This window comes from Moschus berezovskii, chromosome 3 (genome assembly GCF_049115385.1).
Source record: "Moschus berezovskii isolate FMDL1 chromosome 3, NW_MosBer_1.0, whole genome shotgun sequence".
Classification (NCBI taxonomy): Eukaryota; Metazoa; Chordata; class Mammalia; order Artiodactyla; family Moschidae; genus Moschus; species Moschus berezovskii.
Window position 1 is genome coordinate 115,465,635 of NC_142462.1, and position 16,161 is coordinate 115,481,795.

The window sequence follows — 16,161 nt, forward strand, 5'->3', positions numbered from 1 at the left end:
GCTGTCTCTCTGGAAGTTTCTCCCCCAGCCTGGCTCTCACATGCTCTCTCCTCTTGCCCACCTTTCTGGGTGGGTAAATCATTCCTCTCCCCACCTCCCTGGCATCAGCTTCCTGGCCCTTTCTACCGCAGCCACACTGTTCCTCCCTCATCTGGGTCATGAAAGTGAAAGTCGCTCAGTCATGTTCTCTTTGTGACCCCATGGACTGTATAGTCCCTGGAATTCTCCAGGCCAGAACACTGGAGTGGGCAGCCTTTCTCTTCTCTAGGGGATCTTCCCAACCCAGGCATCAAACCTAGGTCTTCCACATTGCAGGCGGATTCTTTACTAGCTAAGTCACAAGGGAAGCCCAAGAATACTGGAGTGGGTAGCCTACCCCTTCTCCAGCGGATCTTCCCGACCCAGAAATCGAACCAGGGTCTTCTGCATTGCAAGAAAATTCTTTACCAACTGAGCTGTGGTCACATCCCTTCCCAAATCACAAGGTATTTTTTAAAGTGGCCTGTCTGCGTGGTCTGCTTTGAGCAAGCTGTCTGGAGTCATCAAAGAGAAACCAACTTCAGTTAATTATCAATCATCCAAAACTTCATGTGAGTCCATTGAAGGAGGACAGACTGTGTGTGTTCTCCCCCCGGCCCCCCGACTTTCTTAGCATCATACCTAACCTAGGCCAGGTTGGCCCACCTCCCTTATCAAAATCTTCTCAGAGTCAAAATATATCTTCCACTGCCTCATTATATCAAGATTTTATAAGTGCAGAAATAAATGAGTCTATATATACAAAACGTCTTTATAAGATGCATTACCTGGAATTTGGTAATAAGCTCAATTTCAGTAGGAAATATGGAAACATATGCATCTGATTAATCATAAGTAGTTATGGAATACATGTTTCCTGGTGGATTCACTTGAGAGCTTCAGAGTATTTATTATATGGTCATGTATTTTCATGTACTGTCTTTGTAGAGGTTCAATAGTTACTTCCTTCTTAGTAAAAATGTCAGACATACAGTCTTTTACCTCCAGAGGATAAGAGTGGATTTGAGGATCAACCACAATTCTGTCAGGCTGGGAAGGCAGTAGATCAGGGGTGTGTATTTGTGTGTCTGTGTGCATGTCTGTGTGTAGAGGGGCTGCAGGTGGGGTTGTGGGGAATATCTATTCTTTTTCTTTTTTAATTGTGTCTTTTAATGAAAGCTCCAACTCATATGTGAACACAGCTGGTTAAAGCACAGCACAGCAGGCTTGTAAGTTTAAATTCCTGCAGACTTTATTAGAATCACAAGGAGGGCCACTGCTCAAAAGCTTTTCCCCTTTAAGACCACCTTTGATCTTTAGAGTATACTTTGGCCAAGGCGGGGGAGGCAAAATGTCTAGAGCCCAACAAATTTTTCATTAGCCCAAATTTCTCGCCAGCTTATTTCCATTTTACAGCCATAGAAAGCTTCAAGGAGTTCCACGACACATTCATCATCTCTTTGAGGCCTAAGGCCCAGAACAGTCTATAGCAGTTATCATAAAAGGAGTGCTTAAGGAGTGTACTTATCAGATTAGGAGTAAAAGTTAGTCCAGTAGTTTCTTTGCCATGCATCTCTCAACATGCACTTCTGAGTAGTATTCTTCCATGAATGACGGGAGCAGGATGGGCAAGAATGAAACGCAAGAGTGCTGAATAGGCTAGTCTGTTACATCCCGCAGAAAACTTAAGGAATCACCCCCACCACCCTATCCAAGATCAACTAAAGAGGCCATCTTCTACTTGAACAAACGGTAATTAACGCACCCTTCTCCAAAAGACTTCTTTCTTTAAAGGAATGGATTTTGAAGAGAAAAAAAAAAACATGGGCAGAGAGGTATGGAATAGAAAATAAATGCAAATGTAAGCCATTTTGCTAATTGCTTTATAACCACAACAAACCAGTACAGAGAATGCCCTGTGCAAAACCCAATAAAGGTTCAAAGATGGAGGTGTTCCCTTAGGCAGGGCTGAAGACTTCAGTCTCTGGTATTTGGACGTTAGGCTGCAGTCCTGGTTTTTGGATGGATCACCAGGTGTGTGGCACAGTCCATGCTTTTAACCAGATTTGAATAGGAGATTGGCCACTTGTCCCAGGTAGAAGCAGATGAAGTCTTTGGTTTCATATGTCACATAAATACAGAAGTTCCTCCCCACGATGCAGTGCCAGATGGGGTTGTACTTCTTGTCAAACTCCCTCTTGATGTGGGCTGCGATGTCTTCTCTGCATTAGACTTCTCCAGTGCCTCAGTAGCACACTCCACCAAGTCCCGTTGCATCTCCTCCGACATATCGGCATTCTTGATCACGGCCTTTCAGTCACACATGGTCACCAAGGAGCAGGGGCTGACCTTGGTCTCTTGGGGAAGGCGCTGGCTAGGCTCACACCTGCACAGAGAGGTGGTCACTACCAAAGCCATGAAGCATCTAAATTTCTATTCTTGATTTAGACAGAAGGCACAGATCCGTTAGACTGTGGACCATTGGCCACTAGGAGGCTCTGTGGGCTCATGGTAAGCGGGATGTGCTGGGAGGGGTTGAGAATCACCCTGGAAAGGGAAACTTAGGGGAACCTTGGCTACATGCCTGCATCAGGGAGCAGGTTTGCGTTCCCTAAGTGGTCCAGGGTCATGTGGAGCCAGCACAGAATCCTCACTGCCCAGGGGAGTGGGGACATGCCTGGAACCTCAGGATGTGCCCAGGGGGTCGTCTCCTGGAGCAACATGTGAAGCTAAAGGTGAAGGGATTAGTGTGGGGTGACGGCTGGTGATGAATGTCAGGCAGCAACAGGAAGAAAAGAAAAAGCCATGTTATGGGCATATAGGGACATGGGGACAGTGCTCACCTCACACCCACCCTTTGCTGAGGGGCTGTGCAGGACAGGGAAGGGCATAGAGGAGCCAGCCCTGTGTCCTCCCAACGAGTCCAGGGGACAAGAGCAGCCTGCAGAGGCACAGAACAGTGACATCATGGGGAAATGCGCCAATCGGAGAAGCAGGAGGGTCAGCACTTTGCACCACTTACCCCAGGAGCCCTGCCCCCAGCCAGCAGCAGTCCTGGGTTCCTGATGCTGTCATGGGCTCCAGGCTCCTCTGCTGTGTGACTGTCTGCCTCCTGGGAGCAGGTGAGGCCTGGACACAGTCTGGGAGCTTCTGAGATGTCTCTGCCTCCTTGAGATAGAAGCCTGGCGATGAGGGCTGCAACAGGAGGCTTCCCCTGTGCTCTGCCCTCAGCTTCCTTCCATTTCCTTCCCAACAGGCCTGGTGGATTCTGAAGTCACCCAGACCCCCAAATACCTGATCAAATCAAGAAAACAGCAAGCGACTCTGAGATGTTCCCCTGACTCTGGACACTTCTCCGTGTACTGGTACCAACAGGCCCTGGGCCAGGGTCCCCAGTTCCTCGTTCAGTATTACAACCAGAAAGTGAGGGGAGAAGCACACCTCCTGGATCGATTCTCAGGAAAACAGTTCAGTGACTCTCGCTCTGAGCTGAACTTGAGCTCCTTGGAGCTGATGGACTCCGCCCTGTATCTCTGTGCCAGCAGCCAAGACACAGCCCTGCATGATCAGATGCCCCTGGAACAAAAACACTCCTACCCCAGCTCAGGAAGTGGTTGCCAGGGTGTCAGCTGCCAGCTAGCAAGACCCAGGCCCAGGTAGAACTAATAGACTTTCCCAGACATTCTTTCCTTGGTACATTTTAATGCTCACAGAGATCATGCAAGATAATTTTAACTCTTTATACATCTAATGGGAGGTGACTTGCCCAGGTCTCACATTTCCTAACTGTCAGACAAGGAATCAGAATCAAGTCTGTCCTCAACACCTATGTTCCCTGCTCCCCATTGTTTAAAGGAATTTGCTCACATACTGTTACAGCTGACAAGTCCAAATCTGCAGGCTGGACTGGAGATACTAGAGTTTCAGGGAAAGCTGATGTGTAAATTCAAAGGCCCGGGAACTGATGGTCCTGTTTGAAGGTCATCAGCTGAATGGTTCTCTCTTACCTGGGAGAGGATCAGTCTTTTTGTTCTATTCTTGTCTTCACTGGTTGAATGAGGCCCACTAAAACTATGGAATGGAAGGTCATCTGTTTGCTCATTAAAATGTTAATCTAATCTAATGTTAAAATATACCTATTTATATGTTAACCTCTTCCAAAAACACCCTCAATTAACACCCAGAATAAAGTTTAATTAAATGTCTGTACCACAGTCAAGGTGACACATTCAATTAGCCATCACACCATCTTCCTGGGTTGCATAAGTATTTAATAAGGGTGAAGTCCCTGGCATATAACAGGACTCTGGATTACTTGATTCCCTTTGCTAACCTCTGACATCCTCTTCTATCGTTTCCTAGGTGCAAAGGTAGAGATGGACACATTTTACCTTGAAACTCTTTAATTGAGAACATCAGAAGTTATAGGGAAAGGAAGATTATGCCTAATGATTCATTACATGAAATTAAAAAGAGCATGTAACATATATCCCACCTCAGATATTTTTAAATCTATTTTATTGATATTTGAACTGTAGTTTACTTCTAAACAATGTAGGGTCCCTGAGAAGTCATGAAATTAAAAGACTCTTACTCCTTGGAAGGAAAGTTATGACCAAACTAGACAGCATATTGAAAAGCAGAGACATTACTTTGTCAACAAAGCTCCGTCTAGACAAGGCTATGGTTTTTCCAGTAGTCAAGTATTGGTGTGAGAGTTGGACTATAAAGAAAGCTGAGCACTGAAGAATTGATGCTTTTGAACTGTGGTGTTGGAGAAGACTCTTGAGAGTCCCTTGGACTGCAAGGAGATCCAACCAGTCCACCCTAAAGGAGATCAGTCCTGGGTGTTCTTTGGAAGGACTGATGTTGAAGCTGAAACTCCAATACTCTGGCCACCTAATGCCAAATGAAGAGCTGACTCATTTGAAAAGACCCTGATGCTGGAAAAGATTGAGGGCAGGAAGAGAAGGGGATGACAGAGGATGAGATGGTCAGATGGCATCACCAACTCAATGGACATGGGTTTGGGTGAACTCTGGGAGTTGGTGATGGACAGGGATGCCTGGTGTGCTGCAGTTCACGGAGTCGCAAAGAGTTGGACATGACTGAGCAACTGAACTGAACTGAACTGAGCCTCCTACAAGCTTATAGTCTGTGGGCTTCCCTGACAGCTCAATTGGTAAGGAATTTGCCTGTAATGTAGGAGACCCCGGTTCAATTTCTGGGTCAGGAAGATCCGCTGGAGAAGGGATAGGCTACCCACTCCAGTGTTCTTGGGCTTCCCTTGTGGCTCAGCTGGTAAAGAATCTGCCTGCAATGTGGAAGACCTGGGATGGGAAGATCCCCTGGATGTGGGAAAGGCTACCCACTCCAGTATTCTGGCCTGGAGAATTCCATGAACTGTATAGTCCATGGGATTGCAAAGAGTCAGACACGACTGAACGACTTTTACTTGCACATTCAACGGTGTATCTGAGATTCCACATCCATGGATTCAACCAATCACAGCTGTTCAGTACCTTCAGTTCAGTTCAGTTCAGTCGCTCAGTCGTGTCCAACTCTCCGCAACCCCATGAATCACAGCACGCCAGGTCTCCCTGTCCATCACCAACTCCCGGAGTTCACTCAAACTCATGTCCACAGAGTCGGTGATGCCATCCAGCCATCTCATTCTCTGTCATTCCCTTCTCCTCCCGCCCCCAACCTTTCCCAGCATCAGAGTCTTTTCCAGTGAGTCAACTCTTCACATGAGGTGGCCAAAGTATTGGAGTTTCAGCTTTAGCATCAGTCCTTCCAATGAACACCCAGGATCGATCTCCTTTAGAATGGACTGGTTGGATCTCCTTGCAGTCCAAGGGACTCTCAAGAGTCTTCTCCAACACCACAGTTCAAAAGCATCAATTCTTCGGCAATCAGCTTTCTTCACAGTTCAGTACCTTAGTACCGATTTATTAAAATATCCACCTACAAGTGGACCCACTCAGTTCGAATTTGTGTCGTTCAAGGGTCAGGTGTATATTCACACTGTGTAATGAATATATCTACTGTTTGATCAATGTATACATATACTCTGATGAAACATCTGTCCCATTAAGACAGAGAAGATTTTACCACCAGAAATTCCCTCAAGCCCTGGACCGAGTCCTCCCAGGACTCTCTCCTTCCCTGACTACCAACAGTGTGATTTCCGTTGCTGTAGATTTGTTTTGCTCATGCATCTTTTTAGTGAAAACTTAACGTCTATACCCATCAAAACAATTCCTATTGAGCCTGGAGCTAAATATGGAAGACAAGTAACTGCTCCTGGAAAGTGTTATAATTAACAAAGGGCTTGAAAACATGTGAGACACCATTTCCGCGTGACGGACAATTCTAACTGGGGATGGACGGTTTGATAAAATGACCATCAAAGGTCTTACCAGCTGGTCCAAGCTGTTTTAGTAAAATTTATTTACTCAATTTCATAGGCTTTTTTTTTCCTCATGAACCCTTTTTATGAAATCATTTTATAATGATTTTTGCTAATATTCTATGAAAAACAACATAGCAAGGCTTCGGATTCACACACTGGGTGCTGGGCGGGCCAGACCACCAGCAGTAGTTACTTCAGTGAATGATAGATAACTCCATGTCGGAGAAGGGTTCCTATGACTTGATCCCAAGGATTCAGGCCACAGGCCTTGAGCTGGAAAGACCCCTTTCTTCTGGCCTGGCCTGGGTATGACCCCCTTTTACTGTGTCTTTCTGTCTCCTGGACCAGAGAAGTTCTGAGCACATGTGTGGAACCACTCGTGGGCTTGCCAGGCCCAGATTCAAGGCTAGTCATTGTGGTTATGACATGAGGTTCCTTCTTTATTTCTCATTTTAGTTTCGTGTGGTCATGCGAAAGGGAAACCGACCATCAGGAGGTCACAGCAGGTCTAAAATCATGTAACCAGGATCTGGTACATAATTTGCAGAGTCCATGGTTCAAAGACTATTAAGAATTTGAAGATCCCAATAGCAGAGTATCGCTCTAAATACAGGGTCCTTTTGAGTGTGCGGTTTATGCAACAAGATACAGTCTAGGGTTCTAGGATATCAATTTACTAAAGGCAGCTATGCTTCACAAGGAAGTATTCCCATGGAGTGGATGTCTCACATAAAGTCAGAGCATTTTTCATTTATCCTGGAGTCCGGCACTTCACCCCAAATCCCTCTCATATATATGTTCCTTTGTTCAAAAATGTAATCTGCCTTGAGCAACCAGCTTCTGGCCACAAAGAAAGTTCTGTCTTAGGGCTGCAGTGGTTCTACTTGCTGCTTCTCCTCCCTGCGCCCTCTGACTCGGGAAGCACATACTTTGGCGAACATGAAGGCTCTGTACCTGCATTTGGCAGGTATCCTGTCTGTTAGTGAACTGAGAAGAAAGAGAGCCAAACGATTTCTCAAATAGTGATGAGTCTGCCCTGTAGTTGAGGAACCAGACACCAAAGAATCATTGTAGGTGAGAGGACAGGAGCAGGGCTGTGGTCAATTGAGCAAAGTGGAAACAACACTTGAGGGAGTATTTGGGATGCATGGGTCAAAAAGCACAACAGGAAGCCCCAAGGATTTCCTCTGAGATAAAAAACTAAAGAAATATGTAGACAAATAAGCTAATATACAAATTAAGGAATTATCTCTGGAGTAAAATATACATGAAGGTGCAAACTACTCTAAGGAAAGGTTACAACACTTTGTAAGACTTACGTCTGTTCAAACCATGTCCAAAAATTCTGTCCAAGCCATTTCCCTGTTCTAAGCTACATATTTAGAATCAAATTTGATTTGAGCCTCTAGGGGAAGAGACGTGGCCCCCTGAGTGACAGGTTGGCTCTGGGGCCTGGCAGGGACAGTGACATCTCAGAAGGACTCCCTGGAGAGCCCCTCTCCCCTCTCATCCACACTCACACCAGAGGGACCTCCACCTGCTCCAGCTCGGCCATGAGGCCCTGCCTCCTGGGCTATGTGGTCTTCTGTCTCCTGCAGGCAGGTGAGTCCTGGGGGCAGGGTCCCCTTTGGGGTGCCAGCACTAAGCCTGTCCGCTGTGACTGCAGCATCGGTCCTCCTTCTCCACAGGGGCAGGCCATGCTGGTGTCACTCAGGACCCCAGATTCCAGGTCGTGAGGACAGGGCAAAGCGCGACACTGAAATGCACTCAGGATCTGGGTCATAACTATATGTACTGGTTGCGACAAGACCGGGACACAGGCTGAGGCTGATCCATTACTCAGCTGGGCCTCCCACCACGGAGCAAGGAGACGTGCCCGAGGGCTACAGTGTCTCCAGATCAAGCAGAGAACTTCCCTCTCACGCTGGAGTCTGCCCACCACTCCCAGACATCTGTGTACTTCTGCACCAGCAGTTACTCCGCAGCGCTGCATGGCCACCTCCTCTCTGTGCAAAAAGACAGGTGAGGCCCTGCAGCCCGGAAGTCAGAGATCCTCTTGCAGGTTCCTAGCACCGGGAGCCTCAGGGCTTGGTTAGCCACGTACCTTCAGCGTGCCCCTGGGTGTGTGGACTAGGTTGATCCAAACCTCACTCAGGGACTCTGAGACTTGTGTCCACCATTCAGATGTGTGTTTTCTGTGCATCCTCCCTGTGAACCAAGAAGATGCTTCTCCAGCTCCGACTGCTAGTCATTGCCTGAGCCCGAGAACTCTAGGAGGGTGTGTGGCTGGTAAATTAGATACAAATAGATCCCCTGTCTCACTTCAATGCTCTCTCTCTGGAAGGCTCTCCCCAACCGGCTCTCACGTGGTCTCCGCTCTTGCCCACCTTCCTTGCGTGGGCAGGACGCTCCCCTCCTCACCTCCCTGCCCTCTCTGCACACGCATGCTGCTCCTCCCTCATCTGGGTCATGTCCCTTCCCAAGTCACAGGGAAGCTTTTCAAGTGCCCTCTCCACGTGGTCTGCTTTGAGCAAGTTGTCTGGGGTCATCAAAGAGAAATCAACTTCAGTTAATAATCAGTTATCCGAAACTCATGTGAGTCCATCTGAAGGAGAGACTGGCTTTCTGTGTTCATCCTCGTGACCCTGACTTCCTCAGGAACTCACCTAACCTCTGCCAGGCTCTCTCATCAAAATCTTCTCAAAGTCAAAATATGTCTTCCATCGCCCCCTTTATATCAAGATTTTATCAGTGAAGAAATATCTGAGTTTGTATATATAAAACCTCTTTATAAAATGTATTAACTAGAATTTGGAAATGCTTAATTTATACAGGAAATCTGGAAATACATGCATCTGATTAATCAGACGTAGGTATGGAATACAGGTTTCCAGGCAGATTCACGTGAGATCCTCAGAGTGTTTATTTTACTGTCATACATTTCCAACTTAGCTAACTACCATCACTGCAGTGGCGCAGCAATTCTTTTCTTCTTAGTAAAAATGTCAGATCATTGAGTCTTCAACTTCTAGAGGCTAAGAATAGATTTGAAAATCAACCCTAATTCAGCCGGGATGGGAAGGCAGTATAACACTAGAATGTGTGTGTGTGTGTCTGTCTGTGTGTGTGTGTGTGTGTGTGTGTATTCAGGTGGGGGTTTTGTACCCTTGCTTTAGACCGAGGCTGCAAGTCCATGAGACTGTGGCCCACTGGCAACTAGGAGGCACTGTGGCCCCTATAACCAGGCTGCCATGGGAGGGGTTGAGAGTCACCTACGAGGGGGCAGCTTTAGGGAACCTTGACTACATGTCTGTGTCAGGGAACAGGCTTGAGTTCCCTGAGTGATCCTGGGACACATGGAGGCAGCACAGACTCCTCAGTGCCAGGGAAGTGGGGCTGTACCTGGAGCTTCAGGATGTACTCAGGGGGGCCATGCATGGGAAGGGGAGGGTGAGGGGTTCAGGTGGCTGCTGAGGGCTCGGTGATGAGTGTCAGGAAGGAGCAGAGAGGAGAACAAGCCATACTGTGGACGTATGGAGACATGGGGAGAGTGCACTCTTCACACCCGCCCTTTGCTGAGGGGAGGGCAGGACAGGGAGGGGCATAGCGGAGCCAGCCCTGGGTTACCCAAGGGGTCCAGTGGACAAGAGCAGCCTGCAGAGACACAGAGCAGTGATGTCATAGGCAAATGCTCCAATCAGGGAAGCAGAAGGGTCAGCACTTTACACCACTCACCCCAGGAGCCCCGCCCCAGCCAGCAGCAGTCCTGGGTTCCTGATCCTGCCATGGGCTCCAGGCTCCTCTGCTGTGTGACTGTCTGCCTCCTGGGAGCAGGTGAGGCCTGGACACAGTCTGGGAGCTTCTGAGATGTCTTTGCCTCCCTGAGATACAAGCCTGGCAATGAGGGCTGCAGCCGGAGGCTTCCCCTGTGCTCTGCTCTCAGCTTCCTTCTGTTTCCTTCCCAACAGGCCTGGTGGATTCTGGAGTCACCCAGACCCCCAAGTACGTGATCAAATTAAGAAAACAGCAAGTGACGCTGAGATGCTCCCCTGAGTCTGGACACCGTTTTGTGTATTGGTATCAACAGGCCCCGGGCCAGGCCCCCCAGTTCCTCGTTCAGTATTATGATGGGGGAGTGAATGAGAAAGGAAACATGCCAGATCGATTCTCAGGAAAACAGTTCAGTGACGCTCGCTCTGAGCTGAACTTGACTTCCTTGGAGCTGGTGGACTCTGCCGTGTATCTCTGTGCCAGCAGCCAAGACACAGCCCTGCGTGATCAGGTGCCTCTGGAACAAAAACACCCCTGCCCCAGCTCAGGAAGTGGTGCCCGTGTGTCAGCTGTCAGCCCGCCAAGACCAGTCTCTGGTACAATCATACACTTTCCCAGACATCCACTTCTTGATATGTTTTAATGCTCACTAAGGTCATCCTGATAAGCATTATTTTAACTGTTTGTACATCTGAGGGGATGTGAATTGCTCAGATCTCATACTTCATAAGTGTTACAGCTAGCATTTGGGCTCAAGTGTGTTCTCAACACCCGTGGTCCCTTCGCTCATGGAACTGTGTGTGTACAGAGCAAATTACATATACGCATTGTATTTTGTGTAACAAGATACAGTTTGGGGCTCTGTGATATGAACTGTTACTCAATGAATGGCATCCACACTTCACAAGGAGGTATTCCCATGGGAGGAATGTCTCAAATAAAAACTGAGCATTTTTTGTTTACCCTGGCGTCTGCACCTCCTTCTACGCCCCTCCTATATCTGTATTCCTTTGTGCCAAAACGTCATCCTATGCCAGGATGCACAGGACCCAACTTCTCTCCACCCAGAAAGGTGGGTCACCGGCCAGAGGGGCCTCTGCTTGCTCCCTTCCCCCCCAGCACAGGAAACCCGGGTTCATGTGAACATGAAGGAGCTGTACCTGCGTTTGACTGGTGGACCGTCTGTCAGTGAATTGATTAGAAATAGACCAAACAGTTCCTCAAATGTTGATGAGCCTGCAATGAGGCTGGGAGCAGAAACCAGGAGAAAAACGGTGGGTGGGGGACATTCTCAGGGCTGTGGTCAATGTTGCGGAAATGGAGCCTTGAAGTGCTGCTGCTGCTAAGTCGCTTCAGTCGTGTCCGACTCTGTCCGACCACATAGACGGCAGCCCACCAGGTTTCCCCGTCCCTGGGATTTTCCAGGCAAGAACACTGGAGTGGGGTGCCATTGCCTTCTCCACTTGAAGTGCTATTGACACATATCATAAAGGGAAGCAGGAAGCCATAAGGGTTTCCCCAGGATTCAAAAGTGCAGAAATATGTAGATAAATACAAGTAGTATACATGTTAATGAAGACTTATCTCTGGACTAGAACATACAAATCACTTAATCAGTTTAGCATTTATGGAAAAAATCTTTAACATTTACAGAAAGGTTACAGCAATGTGTGAGGCTTATGTCCGTTGATCTGGATGGTTGTCCATGTTGTGAACTGCTCAGTTCAGTTCAGTTCAGTTCAGTCGCTCAGTCGTGTCCGACTCTCCGCGACCCCATGAATCACAGCATGCCAGGCCTCCCTGTCCATCACCAACTCCCGGAGTACACTCAAACTCATGTCCACAGAGTCGGTGATGCCATCCAGCCATCTCATTCTCCGTCGTCCCCTTCTCCTCCCGCCCCCAACCTTTCCCAGCATCAGAGTCTTTTCCAGTGAGTCAACTCTTCGCATGAGGTGGCCAAAGTATTGGAGTTTCAGCTTTAGCATCAGTCCCTCCAATGAACATCCAGGACTGATCTCCTTTAGAATGGACTGGTTGAATCTCCTTGCAGTATAAGGGACTCTCAAGAGTCTTCTCCAACACCACAGTTCAAAAGCATCGATTCTTCGGCGATCAGCTTTCTTCACAGTCCAACTCTCACATCCATACATGACCACGGGAAAAACCATTGCCTTGACTAGACGGACCTTGGTTGGCAAAGTAATGTCTCTGCTTTTTAATATACTATCTAGGTTGGTCATAACTTTCCTTCCAAGGAGCAAGCGTCTTTTAATTTCATGGCTGCAATCAGCATCTGCAGTGATTTTGGAGCCCCAAAAAAGAAAGTCTGACACTGTTTCCACTGTTTTTCCATCTATTTCCCATGAAGTGATGGGACCAGATGCCATGATCTTCGTTTTCTGAATGTTGAGCTTCAAACCAACCTTTTCACTCTCCTCTTTCACTTTCATCAAGAGGCTTTTGAGTTCCTCTTCACTTTCTGCCATAAGGGTAGTGTCATCTGCATATCTGAGGTTATTGATATTTCTCCCAGCAATCTTGATTCCAGCTTGTGCTTCTTCCAGCCCAGCGTTCCTCATGATGTACTCTGCATATAAGTTAAATAAGCAAGGTGACAATATACAACCTTGACGTACACCTCTTCCTATTTGCAACCAGTCTGTTATTCCATGTCCAGTTCTAACTGTTGCTTCCTGACCTGCATACAGGTTTCTCAAGAGGCAGGTCAGGTGGTCTGGGATTCCCATCTCTTTCAGAATGTTCCACAGTTTATTGGGTTCATTTCTGACTTGAGTCTCTGTGAGGAGGGGCGTGGCTTCCTGAGTGACAGGTTGGCTCTGGGGCCTGGCAGGGACAATGACATCTCAGAAGGACTGCCTGGAGATCCCCTCTCCCCTCTCATCCACACTCACACCAGAGGGCCCTCTGCCTGCCCTACCCCCACCATGAGCCCCTGCCTCTTGGGCTGTGTGGTCTTCTGTCTCCTGCAGGCAGGTGAGTCCTAGGGGCAGGGTCCCCTTCAGGGTGCCAGCACTAAGCCTGTCCGCTGTGACTGCAGCATCGGTCCTTCTTCTCCACAGGGGCGGTCCATGCTGGTGTCACTCAGGACCCCAGATTCCAGGTCGTGAGGACAGGGCAGAGCGCGACACTGAAATGTACTCAGGATCTGAGCTTTAGCTATATGTACTGGTACCGACAAGTCCTGGGACACGGGCTGAGGCTGATCCATTACTCAGCTATCCCTCCTGCCACGGAGAAGGGAGACATGCCCGAGGGCTACAGCGTCTCCAGACCAAGCACAGAGAACTTCCCTCTCACGCTGGAGTCTGCCCACCGCTCCCAGACATCTGTGTACTTCTGCGCCATCGGTTACCACACAGCGCTGCATGGCCACCTCCTCTCTGTGCAAAAAGATAAGGGAAGCCCTGCAGCCTGGAAGTAGGAGAGCCCCTTGCAGGCTTCTCACACCCAGAACTTTGGAACCCAGGGCCACATGCCTGCAGTGTGACACTGAGTGTGTAGTCTCATATCACGCCCAGCTACATCGACGTTAAATATAGTGGACAGTTGGTTTTTTTTCCAAACTTTTATAACTTTAAAAATAAATGAGTTAATATATATATAATCTCTGTATATGAATCCATTACCTAGAATTGGTAATACTTAATTTACATAGAAAATCTTGAAATATGTGGATCTGATTAATCAGAGGGATGTACGGAATGCAGTGTCCCAGGCTGTATTCACCTGAGCTCATCAGAGTGTCTGTATTGACGGTCTGTGTGATTCCACCCTAGCATGCTACAGTCAATGCAATTATTTTCTTCTTAATGGAAATGTTGGTTTCTACAGTCTTTTACCTCCAGAGGCTGAGAGGGAATTTGAAGATCAATCTTAAGTCAGCCAGGTTGAGAAGACAGTAGAACAAGTGTGTGTTGTGTGTGTGTGTGTTCAGGTTTTGGGGTATTTGCATTCTTGCTACAGACAGAAGGCACAAATCCACAGGACTGTGGACTGTTGGCCACTAGGAGGCACTGTGGGCCCACGGTAAGCATGGGGTACTGGGAACGGTGAAAAGTCACCCTGGGGAGGGTAGCTTTAAGGAACCTTAGCAATGGCAACCCACTCCAGTACTCTTGCCTGGAAAATCCCATGGGCGGAGGAGCCTGGTAGGCTGCAGTCCATGGGGTTGCAAAGAGTTGGACACGACTGAGCAACTTCACTTTCACTTTTCACTTTCATTCATTGGAGAAGGAAATGGCAACCCACTCCAGCGTTCTTGCCTGGAGAATCCCAGGGACAGAGGAGCCTGGTGGGCTGCCATCTATGGGGTTGCACAGAGTCGGACACGACTGAAGCGACTTAGCAGCAGCTACATGCCTGAATGAGAAAGCAGGTTTGATTTCCCTGAGTTTCTGAGGTTCCAGGACACATGGAAGCAGTACAGACTCCTCACTGCCCAGGAAAGTGGGAATGTGCCTGGATCCTCAGGATGTGCCTAGGAGATGGTCTCCTGGAGCGGCAAGGGAAGTGGACGTGAAGGGGTTGGGGTGGCTGGTGAGGGCTGGTGATGGTCAGCTGATTGACTGATGATTGACAGCCAGGTGATTGCCTGCCTGAGTGTCAGGCAGAGACAGGCAGAGGACAACAAGTTATGTTGTGGGCATACTGGGACATGGGGATGGTGCACCCTTCACACCCACCCCTTGCTCAGGGACCGAAGGGCAAAGAATGGCATAGAAGGCTCACATTTGGTCCTGGCAAGGAGTACAGTGAACAGGTCAACCTGCAGAGACACAGAGCAGTGATGTCATAGGGAAATGCTCCAATCAGGGAAGCAGGAAGGTCAGCACTATACACCACTCTCCCCAGGAGCCCCGCCCCAGCCAGCAGCAGTCCTGGGTTCCTGATGCTGCCATGGGCTCCAGGCTCCTCTGCTGTGTGACTGTCTGCCTCCTGGGAGCAGGTGAGGCCTGGACACAGTCTGGGAGCTTCTGAGATGTCTCTGCCTCCCTGAGATAGAAGCCTGGTGATGAGGGCTGCAGCAGGAGGCTTCCCCTGTGCTCTGCCCTCAGCTTCCTTCTGTCTCCTCCACAACAGACCTGGTAGATTCTGGAGTCACCCAGACCCCCAAATACCTGATCAAATCAAGAAAGCAGCAAGTGACGCTGAGATGCTCCCCTGAATCTGGACACCGCGCTGTGAACTGGTATCAACAGGCCCTGGGCCAGGGCCCCCAGTTCCTCGTTCAGTATTTCAACAGGGAAGTGAATGAGAAAGGAAACATGCCAGATCGATTCTCAGGAAAACAGTTCAGTGACTCGCACTCTGAGCTGAACTTGAGCTCCTTGGAGCTGACGGACTCCGCCGTGTATCTCTGTGCCAGCAGCCAAGACACAGCCCTGCATGATCAGGTGCCTCTGGGACAAAAACACTCCTGCCCCAGCTCAGGAAGTGGTGGTGAGCATGTCAACAGTCTACCTGACAGGCCCAGGCCCTGGTGGAGTAGACAGTTTTCTCCAGATGTGCATTTTTTGATATGTTTTAATGCTCACAAAGATCATGCAAGGTAAATATATTTTAACTGTTTATACATCTGAGTGAACATGAATTGCCCAGATTTCATACTTCATAATTGTTATAGCAAGGACTCTGACTCAAGTCTGTTCTCAACACCTATGGTCCCTTGCCCCAACGAGACTGTCTCCCTACAGAAAAAATTAGATATGCATGTGGGTTGTGTGTAACAAGATAGAATTTGGGGCTCTATGATATGAATTGTTATTCAATGGATGGCAGCCACGCTTCACAAAGAGGTATTCCCATGGGAGGAATCTCTCAAATAAAAACAGAGCATTTTTCGTTTACTCTGGAGTTTGCAACTCCCTCCATCTCCCTCCAAAGTCTGCATTCCTTTGTGCCAATAAGTCATCCTGTGCTGGGCAACCAGCTTC

At 48.3% G+C, this 16,161-nt stretch overlaps 2 protein-coding genes and 1 pseudogene across 3 annotated transcripts; 2 read left to right on the forward strand and 1 right to left on the reverse strand.

The window, feature by feature from the left end:
- Positions 1–1,300: 1,300 nt before the first annotated feature.
- Positions 1,301–3,143, reverse strand: LOC148778409 (dynein light chain 1, cytoplasmic pseudogene; annotated as a pseudogene). The gene is made up of 2 exons (XR_016036514.1): positions 3,041–3,143; positions 1,301–2,404 (listed from the first exon to the last, which is right to left on the reverse strand). The product of XR_016036514.1 is annotated as a dynein light chain 1, cytoplasmic pseudogene (transcript).
- Positions 3,144–9,966: 6,823 nt separating this feature from the next.
- On the forward strand, positions 9,967–11,156 carry LOC148778410 (uncharacterized). The gene is made up of 2 exons (XM_088832743.1): positions 9,967–10,267; positions 10,402–11,156. Exons 1-2 carry the CDS (start codon positions 9,967–9,969, stop codon positions 10,845–10,847), a joined length of 747 nt encoding a protein of 248 aa, XP_088688869.1. The 3' UTR covers positions 10,848–11,156.
- An 86-nt stretch (positions 11,157–11,242) lies between these two features.
- LOC129552727 (uncharacterized) lies at positions 11,243–15,795 on the forward strand. The gene is made up of 6 exons (XM_088831918.1): positions 11,243–11,276; positions 11,324–11,388; positions 13,198–13,201; positions 13,288–13,575; positions 14,988–15,173; positions 15,308–15,795. Exons 1-6 carry the CDS (start codon positions 11,243–11,245, stop codon positions 15,778–15,780), a joined length of 1,050 nt encoding a protein of 349 aa, XP_088688044.1. The 3' UTR covers positions 15,781–15,795.
- Positions 15,796–16,161: the final 366 nt, after the last annotated feature.